General features: G+C 44.4%; 1 protein-coding gene across 1 annotated transcript; it reads right to left on the minus strand.

Moving 5' to 3' along the window:
• Positions 1-1910: 1910 nt before the first annotated feature.
• Positions 1911-16386, minus strand: LOC111839614 (metalloproteinase inhibitor 2-like). Its single transcript, XM_023803682.2, has 5 exons — positions 15940-16386; positions 6766-6866; positions 6522-6630; positions 5506-5630; positions 1911-5109 (listed from the first exon to the last, which is right to left on the minus strand). The coding sequence occupies exons 1-5, from the start codon at positions 16064-16066 to the stop codon at positions 4912-4914; spliced, it is 660 nt and encodes a 219-aa protein (XP_023659450.1). The 5' UTR covers positions 16067-16386; the 3' UTR covers positions 1911-4911.
• Between the last annotated feature and the right edge of the window lie 1051 nt (positions 16387-17437).

Here is a 17437-nt window from a genome sequence, read left to right on the forward strand (position 1 = left end):
CTCTGAAAGTAGCAACGTTGCTTCTGTCTAAAATGTAACGAATGTGTAACATATAAGAGAAAGTAGTCTGTACTCTATTTTGTATTTTTGCTCCTTTCTAAATAAAGATGTAATTGATAGCCGCACCACGTGAGGGCGCACTTAAAATACTTGCTAACTTTCAGCTCACTTGCTAACTTTCAGCGGAGGCGGACGCACTTCTCTCCCTCTCCCTCCCCTTATCTTCCCTGCTTTGCTTCTCTCGTCTCGTCTAGTCTACTGTCTTACTGTCTATACTCGGGAGACCCTCTCAGCCCTGCTCTTCAAAACTAAGGAAATTATGGATTTGATCAACTGGTCTCTCAATGCAATTGACACCATCTTCTCGAAGAGGAGCGCAGGTTCGGGGGAACCTGACTGTCCTGCAGGAACGTACGCAGCTGGCTACACGATGGACGGATGGGAGAAGTGGAGGGTCGTGTGTCTGGCAGCTCTTTCCGTGGAGGACATCGAAGATATCTACCTATTCGGAACCTTGATAACGGGTCTTATGCTGATTGGATTAGGCATCGCCCTGGTTTATCGGAAATTGAAGAAAACGGTGACAGCCGCTCAAGACCCCACCAGGCTGGCCAAATTGATTGACGGTCTTGGCAGAGCTGTTGGCGCTCAGACTATGGCTATAGATCGCAAACTGGATAACATCACAGTGTCTACTGATCGTAGATCTGATTACATCACCGTGACTATGGACCGCAGACTGGATAACATCACGGAGGAGCTCAAGGCTTTGCGCAGGATTCTAGACGACGGGGACCAGCGTGGACATTAGAGGAGCTGCGAAATTGCAGCTTCTCGCACGAAAACCCAAACAACCCTATTCTATCTTCTTTTGGCTCGCCCCTAATCAGCACGGGCCTTGGCCAAGGCCTCTGCTGAGCTAAACAACTCCCCCCTGGAGAACAAGGCAGCGAGACTCTCTTGCATTCCTCTCCCCCAACCACAAGGACACCCTACCCCCATCCCACGCCTTCGCCGCTTCATACCCCCAGCATGAACGAGCGGGTCCTTGTACAGCGCCGTCTGGCTGCAGGAACGGACGGCTGTTTGTCTATGCTGGACTACCTCCACCTCCCCATTCCCCACCCCTGTTGCAAGTCTCGACTTTAGTGTTGTGAGCTGTGGTGACTATGTGCTTATTGCTGAGGTGTTTTTTTTCTCTGTTCCTATATTGTACTCCCTACTGGAGTGCAGTCTGGGGGCTGTTTTTTTTTAATCACCTACACTCTCCTCGCGTAATCTTCTGAGTTTTCCTATAGTCCCCTGTCTTCCTGACCTGTCTACCCCCTACGTGTGTTGTATATGTATGGTCGGGTTGATAGCCAATATTTCGCTGGTACTTGTGACTAGTGACAAGGTGTATTGCAACAGCAATAAAGGGTTTCATCAATCAATCAATCAATCAATCAAAATACAAATCATGACGCGGCACACTCCAGCATCTATCGGTGACGTAGCTGGAAAATCAGCAGGAGAATAAAGGACATTCTGTTGGAAACAGATGTATGTCGGAATGCGCCATTATTTCGTAATCCCACTGTCTATGGTCAAATATTAAGTTGGAAAATTGTATGTATTTCCAAATTTGCGCAATTTCTTATTCCTTATATTTGGCATTTAACATTAAGCATTAAATTTGAGTGGCATGGTGACTCAGTAGGAAGCACTGTTACCTTCCTCTGCGATGTATTTGGAGATTTCATTATTGTACTACGGTTTCCTCATAGAGGTAAGCAAATGGCTGTATTTCAGTGCTTTGCAGCGGACTGACTTCCTGCCTCGTGGATCTCAGCCCCCCCAGAACTGAATAAGCAGTTGTAAGATGGATTCATTACATTTCGGTCATGCTAATGAAATAATCTTAGTTCACATTGCATTACTCTAAACCTTTATTTGATAATACTGTGTAATTTGGCCATTGTTGTCAATGTTTACACAAGACATGCATAGTTTGACTTATATTCGATAGGTCTCCCGTGGTTCCAGCACAAGGTTTACACTCGAACTTTTCGCGATACTTTCCAAGAAGATGAAGGCTAGTAAAAATACTGAAAATCAAAAGTGATAACATAAAACAAACGTAATACACAAGAAAATGGCAAATAATATCAAACTTGGATTGACTACCTCTTTAAATTATGTTTTCATTTCCAAAATGCTTAATCTTTGCAAAAGCATACACACTACAAAATGCATGTAAACATTTTTTCTTGATTGCTTTCATACAAAGGTATTTGAAAGTCCCTTTGAACTCATGGAGATGGAGAAAGAGATTCTTATGGGATACAGGACACTCTTCATTATGGAAAAGGAAGGTACACGAACGAGCTAGCTGGTCAATTTACATCCTTGGTATAAAAAGAACAGAAAGGGATCAATCTCCTTGACTTCTGATCTCTTGAGCTTTTACCACATGTACAGTTTGCCTCTCGCCTGTGCTGTATACATCTAATCAGGCAGCAGAGGTGGAAAGTTCAGGTCCAGTGCAAATCCAGGCCAAAATTTTGTTTCTACCAAGTAGTTGAGTATAAAGAGTCACAGTCACAGAGTACTCCAATGGTTGGTTGAAACAAAATCTTGGTCTGGATTTGTACTTTCTTGACCTGAACTTTCCACCTCTGCCAAGCAGGTATATGGGACCCACTTCCTGCACGAGCTTGTGCTCAGTAATCAACTTCCACACTGGCAGTCGGTAACCTGCCATATTAATTTCCGGTAATTTAGACTGTTCGCTAATCTGTGCGTTGACACAAGAGCCACACCAGTAAAAGGTCAATGGAGGGCATGAACCCGGCAGGTACACAGAGTCTGACGCACACAAAAAGCCATGCGATTCTATGACTGGAACTCGTGTTTTTTCTGGTGGGGCTCTCCCAACTTCACAAACTTTCACACCCTCTAATGTTCTTCAGTTCTTGTGCCTCTTAAAGCCCTGGTACAAGGACCCTTGTGCAATGATACAACAGCTGAGAAAACAGCACCAAAAGATTTGTGCGAAGGCATGGAGGAATGACAGAGAAGGGTTAAAACCGTGAAGAGGTTAACAAGGCTACAAGGTGTCTCTTTTACAGGGATCCTTGAGGGCTGCAAGACATTTAATACTCTTACAATCATCATGGGCACACAGGCGAAATTAAAAGCCTTCTTAGGAAAAGGTCAGTCAAACATTGTAGAGGAACTGCCATGTGATAAGGCAGAGTACAATGCCGAAATAGGAAACCACACGGACACCAAAGTCAAGTACAAAAAACCGGGAACAGTTCCCCTATCAGATATTCAACTTTTGACCATGCGTGTGGGTTTTTCTTTACAGCAACTGTTGAGAAAGTGCAAATCTAGAACTAACCAAGTATACAAATCCATTAATTCTCTAAATGATCAGTAAAGGAAATGTGAAGTAGATGTAAACATTAAAGCTACGTTTGCAGGAGTTGTCAGCAGATAAGAAAACAAGGAGGTGATAGGATTGGCTGACGGGCTGTTAGGGAGATGGGATTGGCTGATGGGTTGTTAGGGAGAGGGGCCAACATGTGATAGGGATACAGAGCAAGCTTGTTTCCAGATCTGCAATAGCATGGACTGGACAAATGAGACGTCTGGAATCCGCTCAGGGAAGTAACAGATCAAAGGTGAAATAGATTTAAAGTGGCAGTTTCCTCCAAGCGTCATTGTTTTTGTTAGTTGTCAATCATAAATCCAATCTAGTTCTGAGAGAGGCTACTGATTGGTTTCCTTAATTTCTGAGTTAACAGTGACATACACTTCCATCTGTAAGATTAACGCAAGGGTTTTTGAGCTAAAGCAGATTTTCAAGTCGCCTGTTCACATCACAACTGGTACATTTGAATAAATTCCAAAATGAACAAAAAAAAACTTCACAGTGATTTAGGGAGTTGGTACCTAACTGTGTTAAATGCTAAATTCGGTTTCAGATGTGATAGTTGTAGACGGATTGAATAGGTGTTCTGTCATTGGGCCCTACATTAGGATTTGTACTACATTTGTTGGAAGATCGTTATAAGTAAAGCCAGAGACAGATGTTCCGCAGTCTAATTTTTTAAACGTCCAGAGAGACAGATTAGTCGATATTGTCTGGTCTTGCTGCGTTTCTCATGTAGTTTCACTGCTGAAGGTAACTGTGCATTCTGATGTATCTCTGCTAACGTCTGCTGGCATCAAGTATCATGAACTCTCCACAGCAAATTGTGTGGAAGTGAGGCAATGAACTTCCCCACTCTGCTCCAAATCTATTCTTCTGATACCCCTACTCCTCTTCTGTGAAATTGGGACAGTTTTCTTCTGAAATGTGTATGTTTTTTTTTTTTTATAGAGACTAATGAAGGAAACTGAACTTTTTCAAAGCAAGGAGCTCATGGTTCTGTCTCACAAGCAATTCATCTGCACAGCAGAATCCAACGTAAGACAGACATTGTTAGACCTCATCCTCAGGAGCTGGTAAAGTCCGACCTGATCCATTTAAATTGACCTTGGGCCACATCTTAGTTTGGGAATTATGTGTCACTGTACATCTACATGAAGGTTTGGTAACGGGTGGGCCTGCAGTTTGTGTAAGCAGGGTGTGTAATTTAAGAAGGTTTAAGCGCTTTTTGGGGCAGAAAGTGCTCTTGTGTTAAGATTGTCCCTCACATATTTATGGTGTTTCCTACAGAAAGTCTTCTTCAGGAAATGACACCATCATTCAACCAGTCTATATCGATCTCATGTACTAGTAATTACAAATGAATATCCCCCCTTCATCATCATCATCATCATCATAATCATCATCTTCATCTGTCATGTTTACATGTTTTTACATGTTTTTATTTGTCGTGGGTATTTCTAATAGGGGGCGTTCAGCTAGTAGCTGTTCCATTATGGGTCTTCGACATCCAGGAAGTCAGTTTTGGGCGGGGCCATCCCGCGGTACCAGGAGCAGGAGCCGTCGCTCCTCTTGATGCAGGAGTAGTGCTTGGCCTGATCCCCGCTGACAGTCTTCTCCATCAGCCAGTCTGTCCACAGACACTCCTCTGGGGTGCTGATAGTGCAGGGCAAGGAGATGCACCGTGTGATCTGAGTTGGGGGGAGTGGGGGGAGGGCAAAGAACAGGGATGAGGGAGAGATGAGAACAGGGTTAAATAAGGGATGGGGCCAGATATGGGGTAGGAGAAAGATTGCCAAATATAGAACGATTTGTAGCCATAAATAAAAGGTTCTGAGTAGCTGTATCTGCATACATTCCTGACACCAGCGGGACACTGTAACCAATTACGGCAACATTTATATAATTTACAGTATGTGTCTGCAAACCCCTGCACCTGCTCTACAAACCCCCAGGTTGAAGACCATGGTTTCCTTCATAAATGTTGCAATATCTAAATAAAATAACCACTCCCACACATCCTGTTTAGCCACTCCCACACATCCTGTTTAGCCACACCCACACATCCTGTTTAGCCACACCCATACCTTGCACCCACAGCCCATCTCATAGCGCTGGATTAAGCTCTTCTTCTGTGTGACACTCAGAGTTTCCCAGGGAACAATGAAGTCACAAAGGGTCACGTGCATGGTGCCTGCTCCTTCTGCTTTGCCTACAGAAGACAGGAACAGAGAAGCATTTGTCCCTAGTGGTGTTATTCACCCTTATTTGTCATTTACTGTTGTTTGTCATCAATGGCTGTACCTAGCCCTGCAATCTTGTACTGAATTTGTAGTTGGGTGACAGATGGTTGGATTAGATACTGAAGATGATACATACTCCCTTTTAATTTCCATTGTTCTGTATTGCACACAACCTGGACCCATGAACCATTATACTGATGGTACAGTCGACCCTTCCACATGGAGGGGGGGGGGGGGGTTAGGGGCGCAGGCCCCCCTCAAGCTGGAAAAACCTTGTAAAACTTTTCTGGTCCCCTTGGCGAGCAAAGCGAAGTGGAAAGATTTGAGAAACGCAACATACAGAGATCTCTGCAAGATTCTATTCTATTCTATTCTAATCATGTGACAGGCTGCTGTAAACACACTTGGTGTCCTCCAAATCAACACTGTATGTATATTTTATGGATTTATGAGTTACTAAACTTTTTTGTGTTTTTTGCTGGCCTTCAAGTGTCATTTGTGGCTTTTGCAGAACACCTAACTCAGTTTAATGACTTATGCCAACCCCATGATATATATCAAAACTGCGATGGGGAAAGTCGTGATGCAGAAGGGTGAACTGCATACTGACAGCTGGGCTGGTGGTCACATAGTGCAAAGTACTCAGACACTGAGGTCTAGAGCCTATTCAGCATGAAATGATCAATGATTCCTGTGATTTGGGTGTAATTTCTTCCAGCGTACCAACCTGATTAAACAAAAAGATGTACACAGCATTGTATTTTTATATAGCCTGGGAAAATACCCTTGGCAGACCCAGCAGGAAGTTGGTAAATTCTGTTTTGAAGGCTGTTCGGTTCAGTTCAACGTGAGAATCTCACCTGCAATCAGATATTCCTTTTTGTCACTGTAATCCAGGGTTACCCCGCAGACAGATGAGGATGGAGCAGTGAGGACAGATTCAATGTCTTTGTCTGGCCCTTTAAACATCTGTCAAAAAGCCCAGAAGGAAAAGAGAAGAACCAATCAGCGGTCTGCATGCCGAACACCTGACCAGTGTCAGCTGACTGCTGAAGACCAAGAAATTAGGGTGATGTTAAAGAATAGTGTGTCGACACTGGTTACCTTGATCTGCTTGATCTCATACTGAGTCCTCTTGATGGGATTACCGTAGATGTCATTCCCAGAATTCACTTCTTTTCCACTAACTACCTTTGCTCTGATCACTGCAGAAACAAAGAAAAGCCACTGCATTGGTTTATTTTGGATTAGTTTTAGTTTGAGGTGGATGAGTCATTCCAAACACCTTCTCCGAAAACTGGGCTGTAATCTACACTATCCCAACAAGTCTTAGGACTTTCATAGTTATGAATAAAACATCTTTATTCCAAGATATCAGTAGCATGTTAGCCTGTGTTTGATTGTAATGCAAAAGTAAACGACCTAAAATCTGACATTATGTACTATTCCGTCTTAAGATAATAATCTCCCCTAACAGAGAAAGCTACCTTGGCTCTTTCCTAATGTGCCCCCCAGAACTTCTACAGTACAAATGCCAGGGTTCGAGTGTTGGCTAGTGCAAAGTGTCCAGATCATCTTTGGCAAACCGCACATACTCAGATTTTGCTTGACATGACATACAGGCCTTTTAAAAGCTACAGGAAGCCCGTAACCACAGTGTCTTCGCGCCATAATCCACCCAACAGCACCTGTCCCCCTGGAAAAGACAGGACTGCTGGAAGGACGGAGGGCAGCTAGATTCTTGGTCTTTCTACACCAGCCTCTGACTCCACATTTCAGTCACGTTGGGGTCGCCTCCACCCCAAAACTTACAGTCCAGCCGTGAAGCTTTCATTCAGCAGACTGCCCAGGTACCATCTCAATGGCGCAAGGCTGAACGAGCTACGCAATCTGGACGCAGACAGGAAGGAACCAGTCAGCAATTGCAGCATGAGCGACTGACTGCCCTTCCCCCACCCTTCCTTTTCCGCTGCCCCTCCCCCACCTCCCAGGGCCTGTCAAGTCAGCTGACGCCCAGGTTAAATCGACTGAAGGTGCTGACACACGCAGCCATCTGTCTCCCCCCCCCACCCCAGTTTCCTTGGTCCAGTAAGAAAGGCGATGAAAGAGGAGAAAGACTGGAGGAAAGAGCCCTTCCACTACTGCTGTTGGACCACCTGCCACAGGAGAGGGTCCACTGCACTGAGCCGATGGCCCAACCCTGGATTACTCATTAGTGAAAATACCGGCCGAAACGTGCATGTTCACTGGAGACGCTTCCCAGGAATCCTTCCCTACAAGAAGTGCTACACAGGAAACCACTCCATTCTCCAGATGACGACAGAGAGATGGCCAGACCCACCCTTCCGCACTCCCAGACCCCCCCCCCCCCCCCGAACTTCCGCACACAGAGCACCTGCTCCCAACTCCACATCACCCTGTGTGTGAACATGTAAACCCCAAAAATAACACCTTTACCACCTTTTATGGGAATCTGAAAAATGGGATTATCACCGCAAACGGCTCTCTTAGGTTCTGTTGTATCCTGTGACAAAGTGTCTTATGGTGCTTTTCCACTGCATAGCACGGCACGACACGGTTCAGTTCAGCTCACTTTTGGGGGGTTTTCCACTGGGAACAGTACCTGGTACCTGGTCCTTTTTTTAGTACCACCTCAGCCGAGGTTCCAAGCGCGCCGAACCGTTACCAAAACGTGACGTGTAAACTCTACTGGTCACTGATTGGCCGGAGAAAATCGTCATTACTGCGTCACTGAACTTACGACACGAGACACAACAGACCCGCTAGATTTTTAGCACAGCCAGCGAAGGTTCGGACGCACCATCAACCTCTTTTGAAACAAACTCCTTCGTCTTGCTGTTAAAAACATCCACATGCCGAGAATGAAGAACACCATTCCGTCGATATGCTCCATTGTTGTGTGTTTGTTTGTGGCGCGTTTACGATGATGTCACGGCAGTAGAGGCGGCGCAACTATAACGACACGTGAATAATCCCGCCCACTCTAAAGCGGCACTAAACTGCAGTCGAAACACAAACCGAGCCGAACTGAGCCAAACCAAGGTGAGCTGTACTGAACCGTGCTGTGCCGTACTATGCAGTGGAAAAGCACCATTAGTTCAACTATACTTAGTGTTTTTTTCTAAAACAAAATCAAAACTATCATTTCCCTGCCTTCTACACATTTGGGTGGACAGTCAAACCTTTGAAGCCCTACTGGTCAGTTTTAAAGTCGGTGTCGTTGATGCTCTGCCTTTGTGCTGCAGTGCGATATATTAAAATGTTCCAGTCAGCCCACATTGTTGGGATGCATGGCTCAGGTACAAGGGGGGGGTTATAATTTTAAAAAATCATTTCAATAATAAGGCCCAGATGTCTTTCCCTTTTGCGATGTTTCACTAAGCCCCCTCTCTCACTCCCCCTCACTCTAAATATGCGTAAAGTAAGTGTACGCAAAAGGAAGTCATTAACTGCGTGACCTTTTAGATGTTGATGAGCTACACACAGACTGAATACATTAAGCAAACCTGGGGGGGGGGGGGGGGGGGGGGGTGAAGCAGAAAGGGTCCCCTGCTTACGCTACAGGCCTGCATTCAATCCCCCACATTTCAAAGGCCCTGTGCAGACTCGGAATGCCCAAAGGTGAAGGGTCCCTGCAAGAACAGGACTGCGGCAGAGCATCAGAGCAGAGACTCCCGTGCGACAGGAAAGACTCACCCCCACCTGGACGGAAACAGTACCCTGAACTTTTGGTCCCTAGCTGGACTCAAGGCTACTGCCAGACAACATGGATCACAGAAATTGATTTGTCTGCATCCCAAACAGTGTACCATCCTCATTCGCTGCTCATTTGTGTATATAGCTGTAAAAAGGCAACATATTATGCTAGTGTGTGAAAAATGTAATTAAAAATTACAAATTCAATTCAAGTTATAACTTGTCTGGCAGTTTCCAAAAACTATGCATGAAATCACAGCTAAAATCATCTTTTAGTGAAAAAGCTACTCTAGTCCAGCTTCCACTGAAAGTCGTCCCTTTCACTTATATTCCTGGGGAAACTGCCCTGAACTTTCCATAAACCTCAATTTAACAGATAGGAGTTTAATGGTTTGTGGAGGAGGGTTAGCCACAGGGGGCAGGGAGGTCATCAGCTCATCCCCCCAGACAAAACCGTTCTTTTATGACTCACAGCTAAAAAGTGCACATATGGTTCTGTGGGGAATGATGCTGACTCATTGTTTCCCACCACCCCCCACCCCACCCATATAGTCAACATCTTGAGGTCTGAACCATGGTAAATGAATACAGGAAATAAGTGGACGACTGACACAAGGGAGCATCTAAGACAGAAGACGACTGAAAGGTTTCAGCTGGCTATTTCGGTCACTCCCTAGTCTTTATTTCCCATCATGCCCTGCACTTTGGTGCAAGTGCTCCCTCCTACGTTTCCTGCAATTTAACATTCTCGGAGGGAGACAGAGACGTGCTTATCAAAAACTATGGCCTGCCAAGATCAACTGCTCAGTACACCTTTGAGATGAAAACACTCATGATTTCACAGCAACGGAAAAAAAAATAATAGCTGGGAGGACCCACTACGGTGGACGGTCGAAGAGTTTGCTACAGTTTGGAATGATAAACGGAAGAAGACTACATGGACATCTCGATGAAAGTTATGGACGGATAACACAAAAGATAAATCTGTGCCAGAGGTACCGAAAGACAAGCGTATGGAGGAAAACAGCAACAGGCCATGACACTGTTAGCATCACCACGACTGCGACTGGTTATGGCCTGGTCACGCTGGGCCGCCCTGGGAAACGGCTCACTGCTCTTTACCCATGAGCTCACTGCATAGGCCTTTACCAAGCAGAACTACAACGAGCCTGAGCTTAAGTACAGCAGTCAAAGAGTTTTTGTCAGGGTTAGGAGGAGCATTCTTGACCCTGAATGCTAACCATCGCACTCAACCCCACGGGCTGCAATGCAGATGTTAAAGCAGGCTCTTTAAGACTGGCTCTGTACCACTAAAAGAACGAATTATCTTGAATTACTGTAACATACATTTTAATACAACGTATCTAGTTTAGTAAAATAACATAAAACGCTTTACATTAACTGCACCTTCATAATGCATTAATAGAACATTCATACACAGCATGGAAGTATACCTTAACACCCTAACATGCTTTTACAGCTTTAATATACATTAATAACAAACATCATTATTATAATCATACAATGTTTGTTATTAATGTAAAATAAAGACGTTTAGGTATACTTACATGTTGCTTATGAATGTTCTATGAATGTATTATAAAGGCATTATGAAGGTGCAGTAAATGCAAAGCATTACCAAATGTTATTTTGTAAAAATTTCATGCGTGCGCTTTTATTTACACAATTATTTAAATATGAAAAGATTCTCTGTTGCTGTCTGTTCACGATAATAATTACTACCCAGAAACAAGCTTGCCACGTATAATTCCCGGCCCCCACAACACCCTATCCTGACACCCCCCTCCCCCCAGACAATTTCCCTAGTTAACCCCCCTGAGACAGTGGGCCTGCCTGGAAATGTTGCAAGGCTTTAATTAACTGTTTTTCTAAAAATCTATTATCTTCATTTAAAAACCTAAGACAGTAATAGTCACAAGTATTACCCTGGAAATGTCTTCACATGAGTAACAAACCCTAACAGGCGAATCACTGCTTTGGGCTCTTCATAATAACATTTTTAAGAAGTGATGATGAATCATGCCAAACTTTCCATTTTACACTCGTTATATCCATTAAAAAGCTGGATTATGTATAAACATTTCCAGAAATTGTCATGTTATCTTTTCATGGAAGACTTTGCTCAGCTTCTGGATATTCTGACGTTCAGTAGAACATCCAGCTTGAGCAGGATCACATGATTTCACAGGAGAATAATGGCAGCCCACTCTTACAAGGAACAGCCACGAGGCGGGCAGAGGATGGCACCCAGGACGGTGCCATGTGGAACACCGATCCAACTGCACACACTCTCAGGCAGGATAAAACAGCCAGCTTTCCTAAAAATCCAAGCCCTAGAGTTTGAAAATTAGACAAATTTTCTGAAACTTGAATCTGCTGTGTGTCAGACCCAAAGCCAGAAGGTTCCAGGGTTATACTGAAAAAGGTAACACCTTTAGCCTACTGTCCGTTTGCGCCTTCATCAAACTCACTACTTTACACTGTTTCCATTCTTTAAATGTGTTGTTCTGGACACAGCAAAGCCACAATAACAAAGCAAGAACTGTACTAGGTGTTAACTTGCAATTCAACTCCAACTGGAAGCCTGCAAATGGTTTTTTGTGTTGAAAGCAACAATACACCCCTAGCTGCTGCCAACATGTGAGTGAATGAGTCACTAAAATAAACACAATTATTGAGTCTCCCTAAAAAGCAGCACAACAATAATCTATTTTCCTGCAGAGGGAATGTGTTAGATGGATTTGGGAGAAAAACAGCACAAGAGCCACTGCCCCCCTCCCCCCCCCCAGACACACAAATTTATATTCACATCCACATGCTGGTTCCTAGTCCGCTTTTTACCAAAAAGCAACCTTACACACACTCAAAGCTTGCTGACTCACGTCCTGCCCTCCAGGAACCAGCAAGTCTCCACACTAGTTTGGACCAGATCAGACTCCCCTAATTGGACAAGGAATAGCAGCTGGTGAATTTCCTCCTGCTTCTACCCAAGAGCTTGTCCCACATGCCTTCTGCTGCTGTTTGATGCATCACCTCCATTCACTCTTACAACATGATATCAACCGCTGGAAACCGGATGGTCTCGGAACAAAACAACAGTGGGCGGGGCAACAAAAGACTCCCTTTCCCAGAATCCACCTCCCAGGACAGGTGCTGCAGAGGGAGCATGCTCCATTTGTAGCATCTCATGTGTCTGTACAGCACGCAGGACTGTTGTAGACAGCATTCCACTGCATACAGTCAGCCTCAAACACAAAGGCCTGTCATAGTCCCCTTTGGATTCTCTGCTGCTGGTCTCACTCAGATGCTCAAGGGAGTTTTATTTTCAGAAAAATGTACTGAGGGCAGAAGGAAAAATTATTGGTTCAGAGGGATAACCAGTCAGATTGCAGAGGAGGTGGGTCCAAGCAACTAAAGGAGGTGGGACCAACCAATCAGATGTCTAGGTTCTACCTCCTTTAGTTCCTTGGACCCAGCAATCATTTTTCCTTCTGCCCTCACAACATCTTTCTGTAATTAAAACTCCCGCGAGTGTCAGGCACACTGGCGAAGATGATGATGAGGAAGAGGGAGTCAGGAGAATAGTGAAAGAGATCCCCTATGGTTGAGATTAATTCAGACTCATCTGAGGCCTCCGCAGAGACCTTGGCTCCCCAGCCAATCCAAAGGCCGTGTCACGTGCAAAACTGGCCAGGAAAGGGGCGTCATCCCAGGGAAGCACTCGCATTATCCCACCACAGATTCCCCGGTAAGGTCCCCCTTGAAAAAGCTCACAGCCATCGCCGACATCATGAACACCTACATTCACAAAGACACATTTAAATCCACGAGCCGCAAAAACTGCTTCCTAACGCGTTGTGCGATCGATGCCCTCTCCGGCATACTCCGAAGCCTCAATCAAAAACGTCGACTCCGTGAAACGCAACCACAGAAAAGATACAGTTTTTCGTTCACGTAACTCGATTTGCAGAAATATTTACTTTAATTACCCCGAGATGCATGGCCCAGCTCGAGCCCTGCCGAGGAAACACAAACTGGATAATGTGGTTTCTCTGCAAGCCACGCTGCCATGGAATGTGTAGCAGAGACATGAGAGGGCTTTTAATAAAATTAGAAGGAGTGCTGTGGAGACCACAGGCAGGTCCTAAAGAAGGCTCGCTTTCAGCAAGCAGAGCAGTATTTTAACAGCAGAAGCGAAAAAACAAACCGGCCCTGTCGGAGCCCTCGTTAACATACGCTTGTTCACCAGCCTGAATCACTAGACTCAGTGAGTATTAAAATAAATAAAAATTTTAAATATACTAAAATGAAACATAAAAAATATACATATTTTCCCCTTCATTGATCATCATCCAGCCAGTTTTGTGGTCCAGCAAGCCGTATCCTCCTTGGTTAACACACCCCTGGCCCTACTGTCTCTCACAAGGGGCTGGACCCACACAGGACAACAGGCCACGCTGTTGCTGGCATCCGCCAACCATTTCGCAAAATTTTATAAAGTTTCCAAATCCCTCCCTAGACTCACGGACCTTCCTATCCTGCGCTGGGTTGTCATTACACTCTATACGTCCAGCAAAGATTGTTTTCTTGTGACGGGGTGAATTAACACCAGCCCAGACCAAATTATCTTCATCTCCATCTTCTTCCATCCCTCCTGTGTCAAGTGCACAACACTGAACATCGCTGCACATACCAGAGGTTTTAACTATAGAGAATGTTCTCATAATCTCTAGGTGACATGAATCAACACGCATGCAATCACCACTTAAACTGCACAATTATCTAATTTCCTAGAATAATATTATTTCCTTGTTAAGTCTCCACACTTCGAATGACCCTTAAATCCCACAATGTCCGTGTGTGTATATTTTCTGCACATCTTAGTATATGCAATAATATTTTTGCTGGCCTGGAGTGCGGAAGAACTTTCTCAGTAAAGACTTCAGAATCCAGCCGAAAGGTAAGACGTTAAATGCCACTAGCTCCTGTTCGACAAGAATTAATTCTGTCTTTGAGGGAAAGAAAGCAAGCGCATGCATTTTGGTATAGACGGTAAGGACACATCCCTATCAATAATGTAGGAGTATCATGCATTTATGGGGGCTGGGGGATTTGGGGCCGATTTGGTCCCTACCAATGTTGCAACCAAACCTATCTTCTTGCAACAAAGCTCAAAAGACCATGATACAATAAAATAATTACAACAAAAATATTTACGGCACATTCTAGAAATACAGACCCTTTTAGGTATCATATTTAAGTAATAACCAATATCTGGAAAGTAGGGACCCCTCCTTAGACCACAGAGATCAGCTCAGGATCACGTTCATGCACTGTCTCAGCTCGCTAGTTAGCCTGGCATTCCATAGATGGGGGGATTTCTGTAAAGGCTGAGTTGTGGATGTTTTTTTCCCCTTCATAACATTTCCTCCCATTTTAGATCATCCATGTCAGGCTTCACCAGAAAGGTATGAAGCGTTTAAAATCATGGAAACTCATTAGGAATATGGGGGACGATTCAGTAGGACTGACCGGTGAGTTGGTGCCAAGTTATAGTTCAGCACGTGTGGCGTGCAAGACTGCTGCCCCGTCAGTTACACATTTAAAACACAGGAAGTCTGCAGTTGTTTACAAGCGGAAAAGTACACAGAACAACAAACCCGATTACATGGTTGTCACTGCAAGTGCACTAGTCAGTGCAAAATGACACCATATCTTTAATTACTATTCTCCGGTTTTTTTTTTTTAACTGGAGACGTACGGACGGCTAGTCTGCCCACAGATCCAGGCACTGTGACACTAAGCGACAGAAAGGGCTTGCAAACGACTCGTTTTGTGAGACGCGCGGGCGTGCTCTCATACCATAATGACGGGATGAAATTCCCGCTGTCAACCAAGAGAAGAACTTTCTAGAGTCTTCCAGGAAGTTGCATTTTTTCCCAGAGGAAGGTTTTCCCTGAAATGCATCCCTACACGTATGGCTACCTTAGGCTCCAAACATAAACAAATACATATATACTCGAAATAGCGGCACAGTCTATGACAGTGAATAGATATGGCTGCTACAAAAACTGTAAACTGTATGCTTAAATAAAAGCAATACAAAACGTTTCTGCACTAATTTTAATTTCAAGCGGTTTGATGCTGCATCCTTGGCGCAGTTCCACTTTCCGGGTCTTGACCCGATTACCAATCTGTACAAAGTCGATTTTCGTTTAAAAATGTACTAACTGAGATGCTAATTAGTAGCAGCCCAATACGCTTTAATAAATCTACCTATATTATACACAAAACATAAATAATAAATAATGCAATGACCCATAGGGTTAGGCTATATTAAGAGCTCTGTCGTCCTTGAATCTTGCTGGACACCACCGTTCAATTTAAATTATTGATAGAATCAATATGCAAATAATTTAAACCTCATGTAAACAGGCACATTTACCTGTTTTAATTAAAAGACTCGCACGCGCATACGTAGTTTGACTTGGTATTGTCTCAAGTGAACGATAACGAGTCCCCGAGACGTGTGCTACTTACCTACGTCTGCGCTGCAAAAAGCCTGTTGAGGATGCACGGGTGCGCAGCTACAGGCTTCCGCGATCTCCTCCACCCTCCACAAAAGAAGCACGACTGCGGTGGCAAATACGCTCCTGAATGTGCTCATTTTCCTTCCCTGCGATTCTCTCTATTCTTCTTCTCACGGGGAGAAATACACTGAAGTATTATGTAACAGCTTATGGAGCGAGCAGAAAGCAGATCGCTCCCTGGGTATCGGCCGCTGCAGACAGTTAGTAAAGCTGGTCGAAATCGGTATTCGGAAAAATCCACACAAACCCAGCAGGGGTAAGGAGCCTCTACTTGGGCTTGCTCATTTAAGCTTTATACTGTCTTTATGCCCGACCTTCTGCGCTCCTGTTTTCTTTTCGCTTAGATCAGCCTCATTTTTATGGTGGGTTGCTGCAGCTCCGCCCCGTAATCCGGAACGCTCTTGTTACCGGGGGACATTCTGATCCCGGGCGTTGGGGTGCGCTCTCCAGCGCTTTTAAACAACCGTACGTTTCTTTCTTTCTTCTTTATTTTCTTCAAAGATACAATTTGGAGAGCTGTGCGGCGCTGCATGCGCAGGAATTACCACGGGAAGTGGGAAACAAATTTAGAAGTCCGATCTTCCTTTTAGGTGGCCATTGTATTGAAACAGCTGGAAGTGATCAGACTTTTTAGGATGACAAAGTTATCTTAAATGAAAGGGGGAGTTTTTCCAGTATGACTGCATGTTGGTAATAATGAAAACAGGGGAGATAAGATGATTCCTATAAAACGATCCAATCTGACGTCAGTTCTACACGCATCAACTGTACAGGAAAGTGTTGAACTCATACCGCCCCCCCCCCCCCCTAGTTTCCATATGTGTGGCAGCCGTGGTGTCAGCTTCCGAAAGCCGGTGCCAGACTGGGTCCTGGAGAAGGGCTGTAAAATTCAGAAAATGCAGCCTTTGCTATATATGGTGGGAAGAAATAAAATAGAGGCACAGTAAACAGGGCTGGTAAAACTCGCCCATGACTTTCTGTCCCCAACTGACATTTTCTTCATCCGCGTGCTGTGGCTTCGCTCTGTCCCCCAGTAAATATGCGTGCACTTTCCACACGATTCAGCATTTTTTTTTCAGCCTTCAGACTCCGCTGGACACTGAACTGTTTGGAAGATCCCCACTGCAGCGCGCGGAAAGGGGAGTCTTGTGTGGCGTTTAACTAAACAGTATTTCCTATAAGCAGAATTTTGATTGTAAAAATGCACTATTACCAATATGGTTTGACTATTTTACAGAATGTATCAGCATATACAGCCGACCCAGTGATTTTGGTTCCAGGTGTTTTGTAAAGTTTCCATCCATCCATACTTCTTTAATAACAGACTCTATGTTTCGTGATGTGGCTAAAATGCCTCAAAATATTTCTGATATATAACAGTAATGCTAAGAAATCAACAAGGTTAAGTGGAGGTTATTTACTCTGTCCCAGCATTTTACTCATTATGA

Source organism: Paramormyrops kingsleyae, chromosome 22 (assembly GCF_048594095.1).
Source record: "Paramormyrops kingsleyae isolate MSU_618 chromosome 22, PKINGS_0.4, whole genome shotgun sequence".
Lineage (NCBI taxonomy): Eukaryota > Metazoa > Chordata > Actinopteri > Osteoglossiformes > Mormyridae > Paramormyrops > Paramormyrops kingsleyae.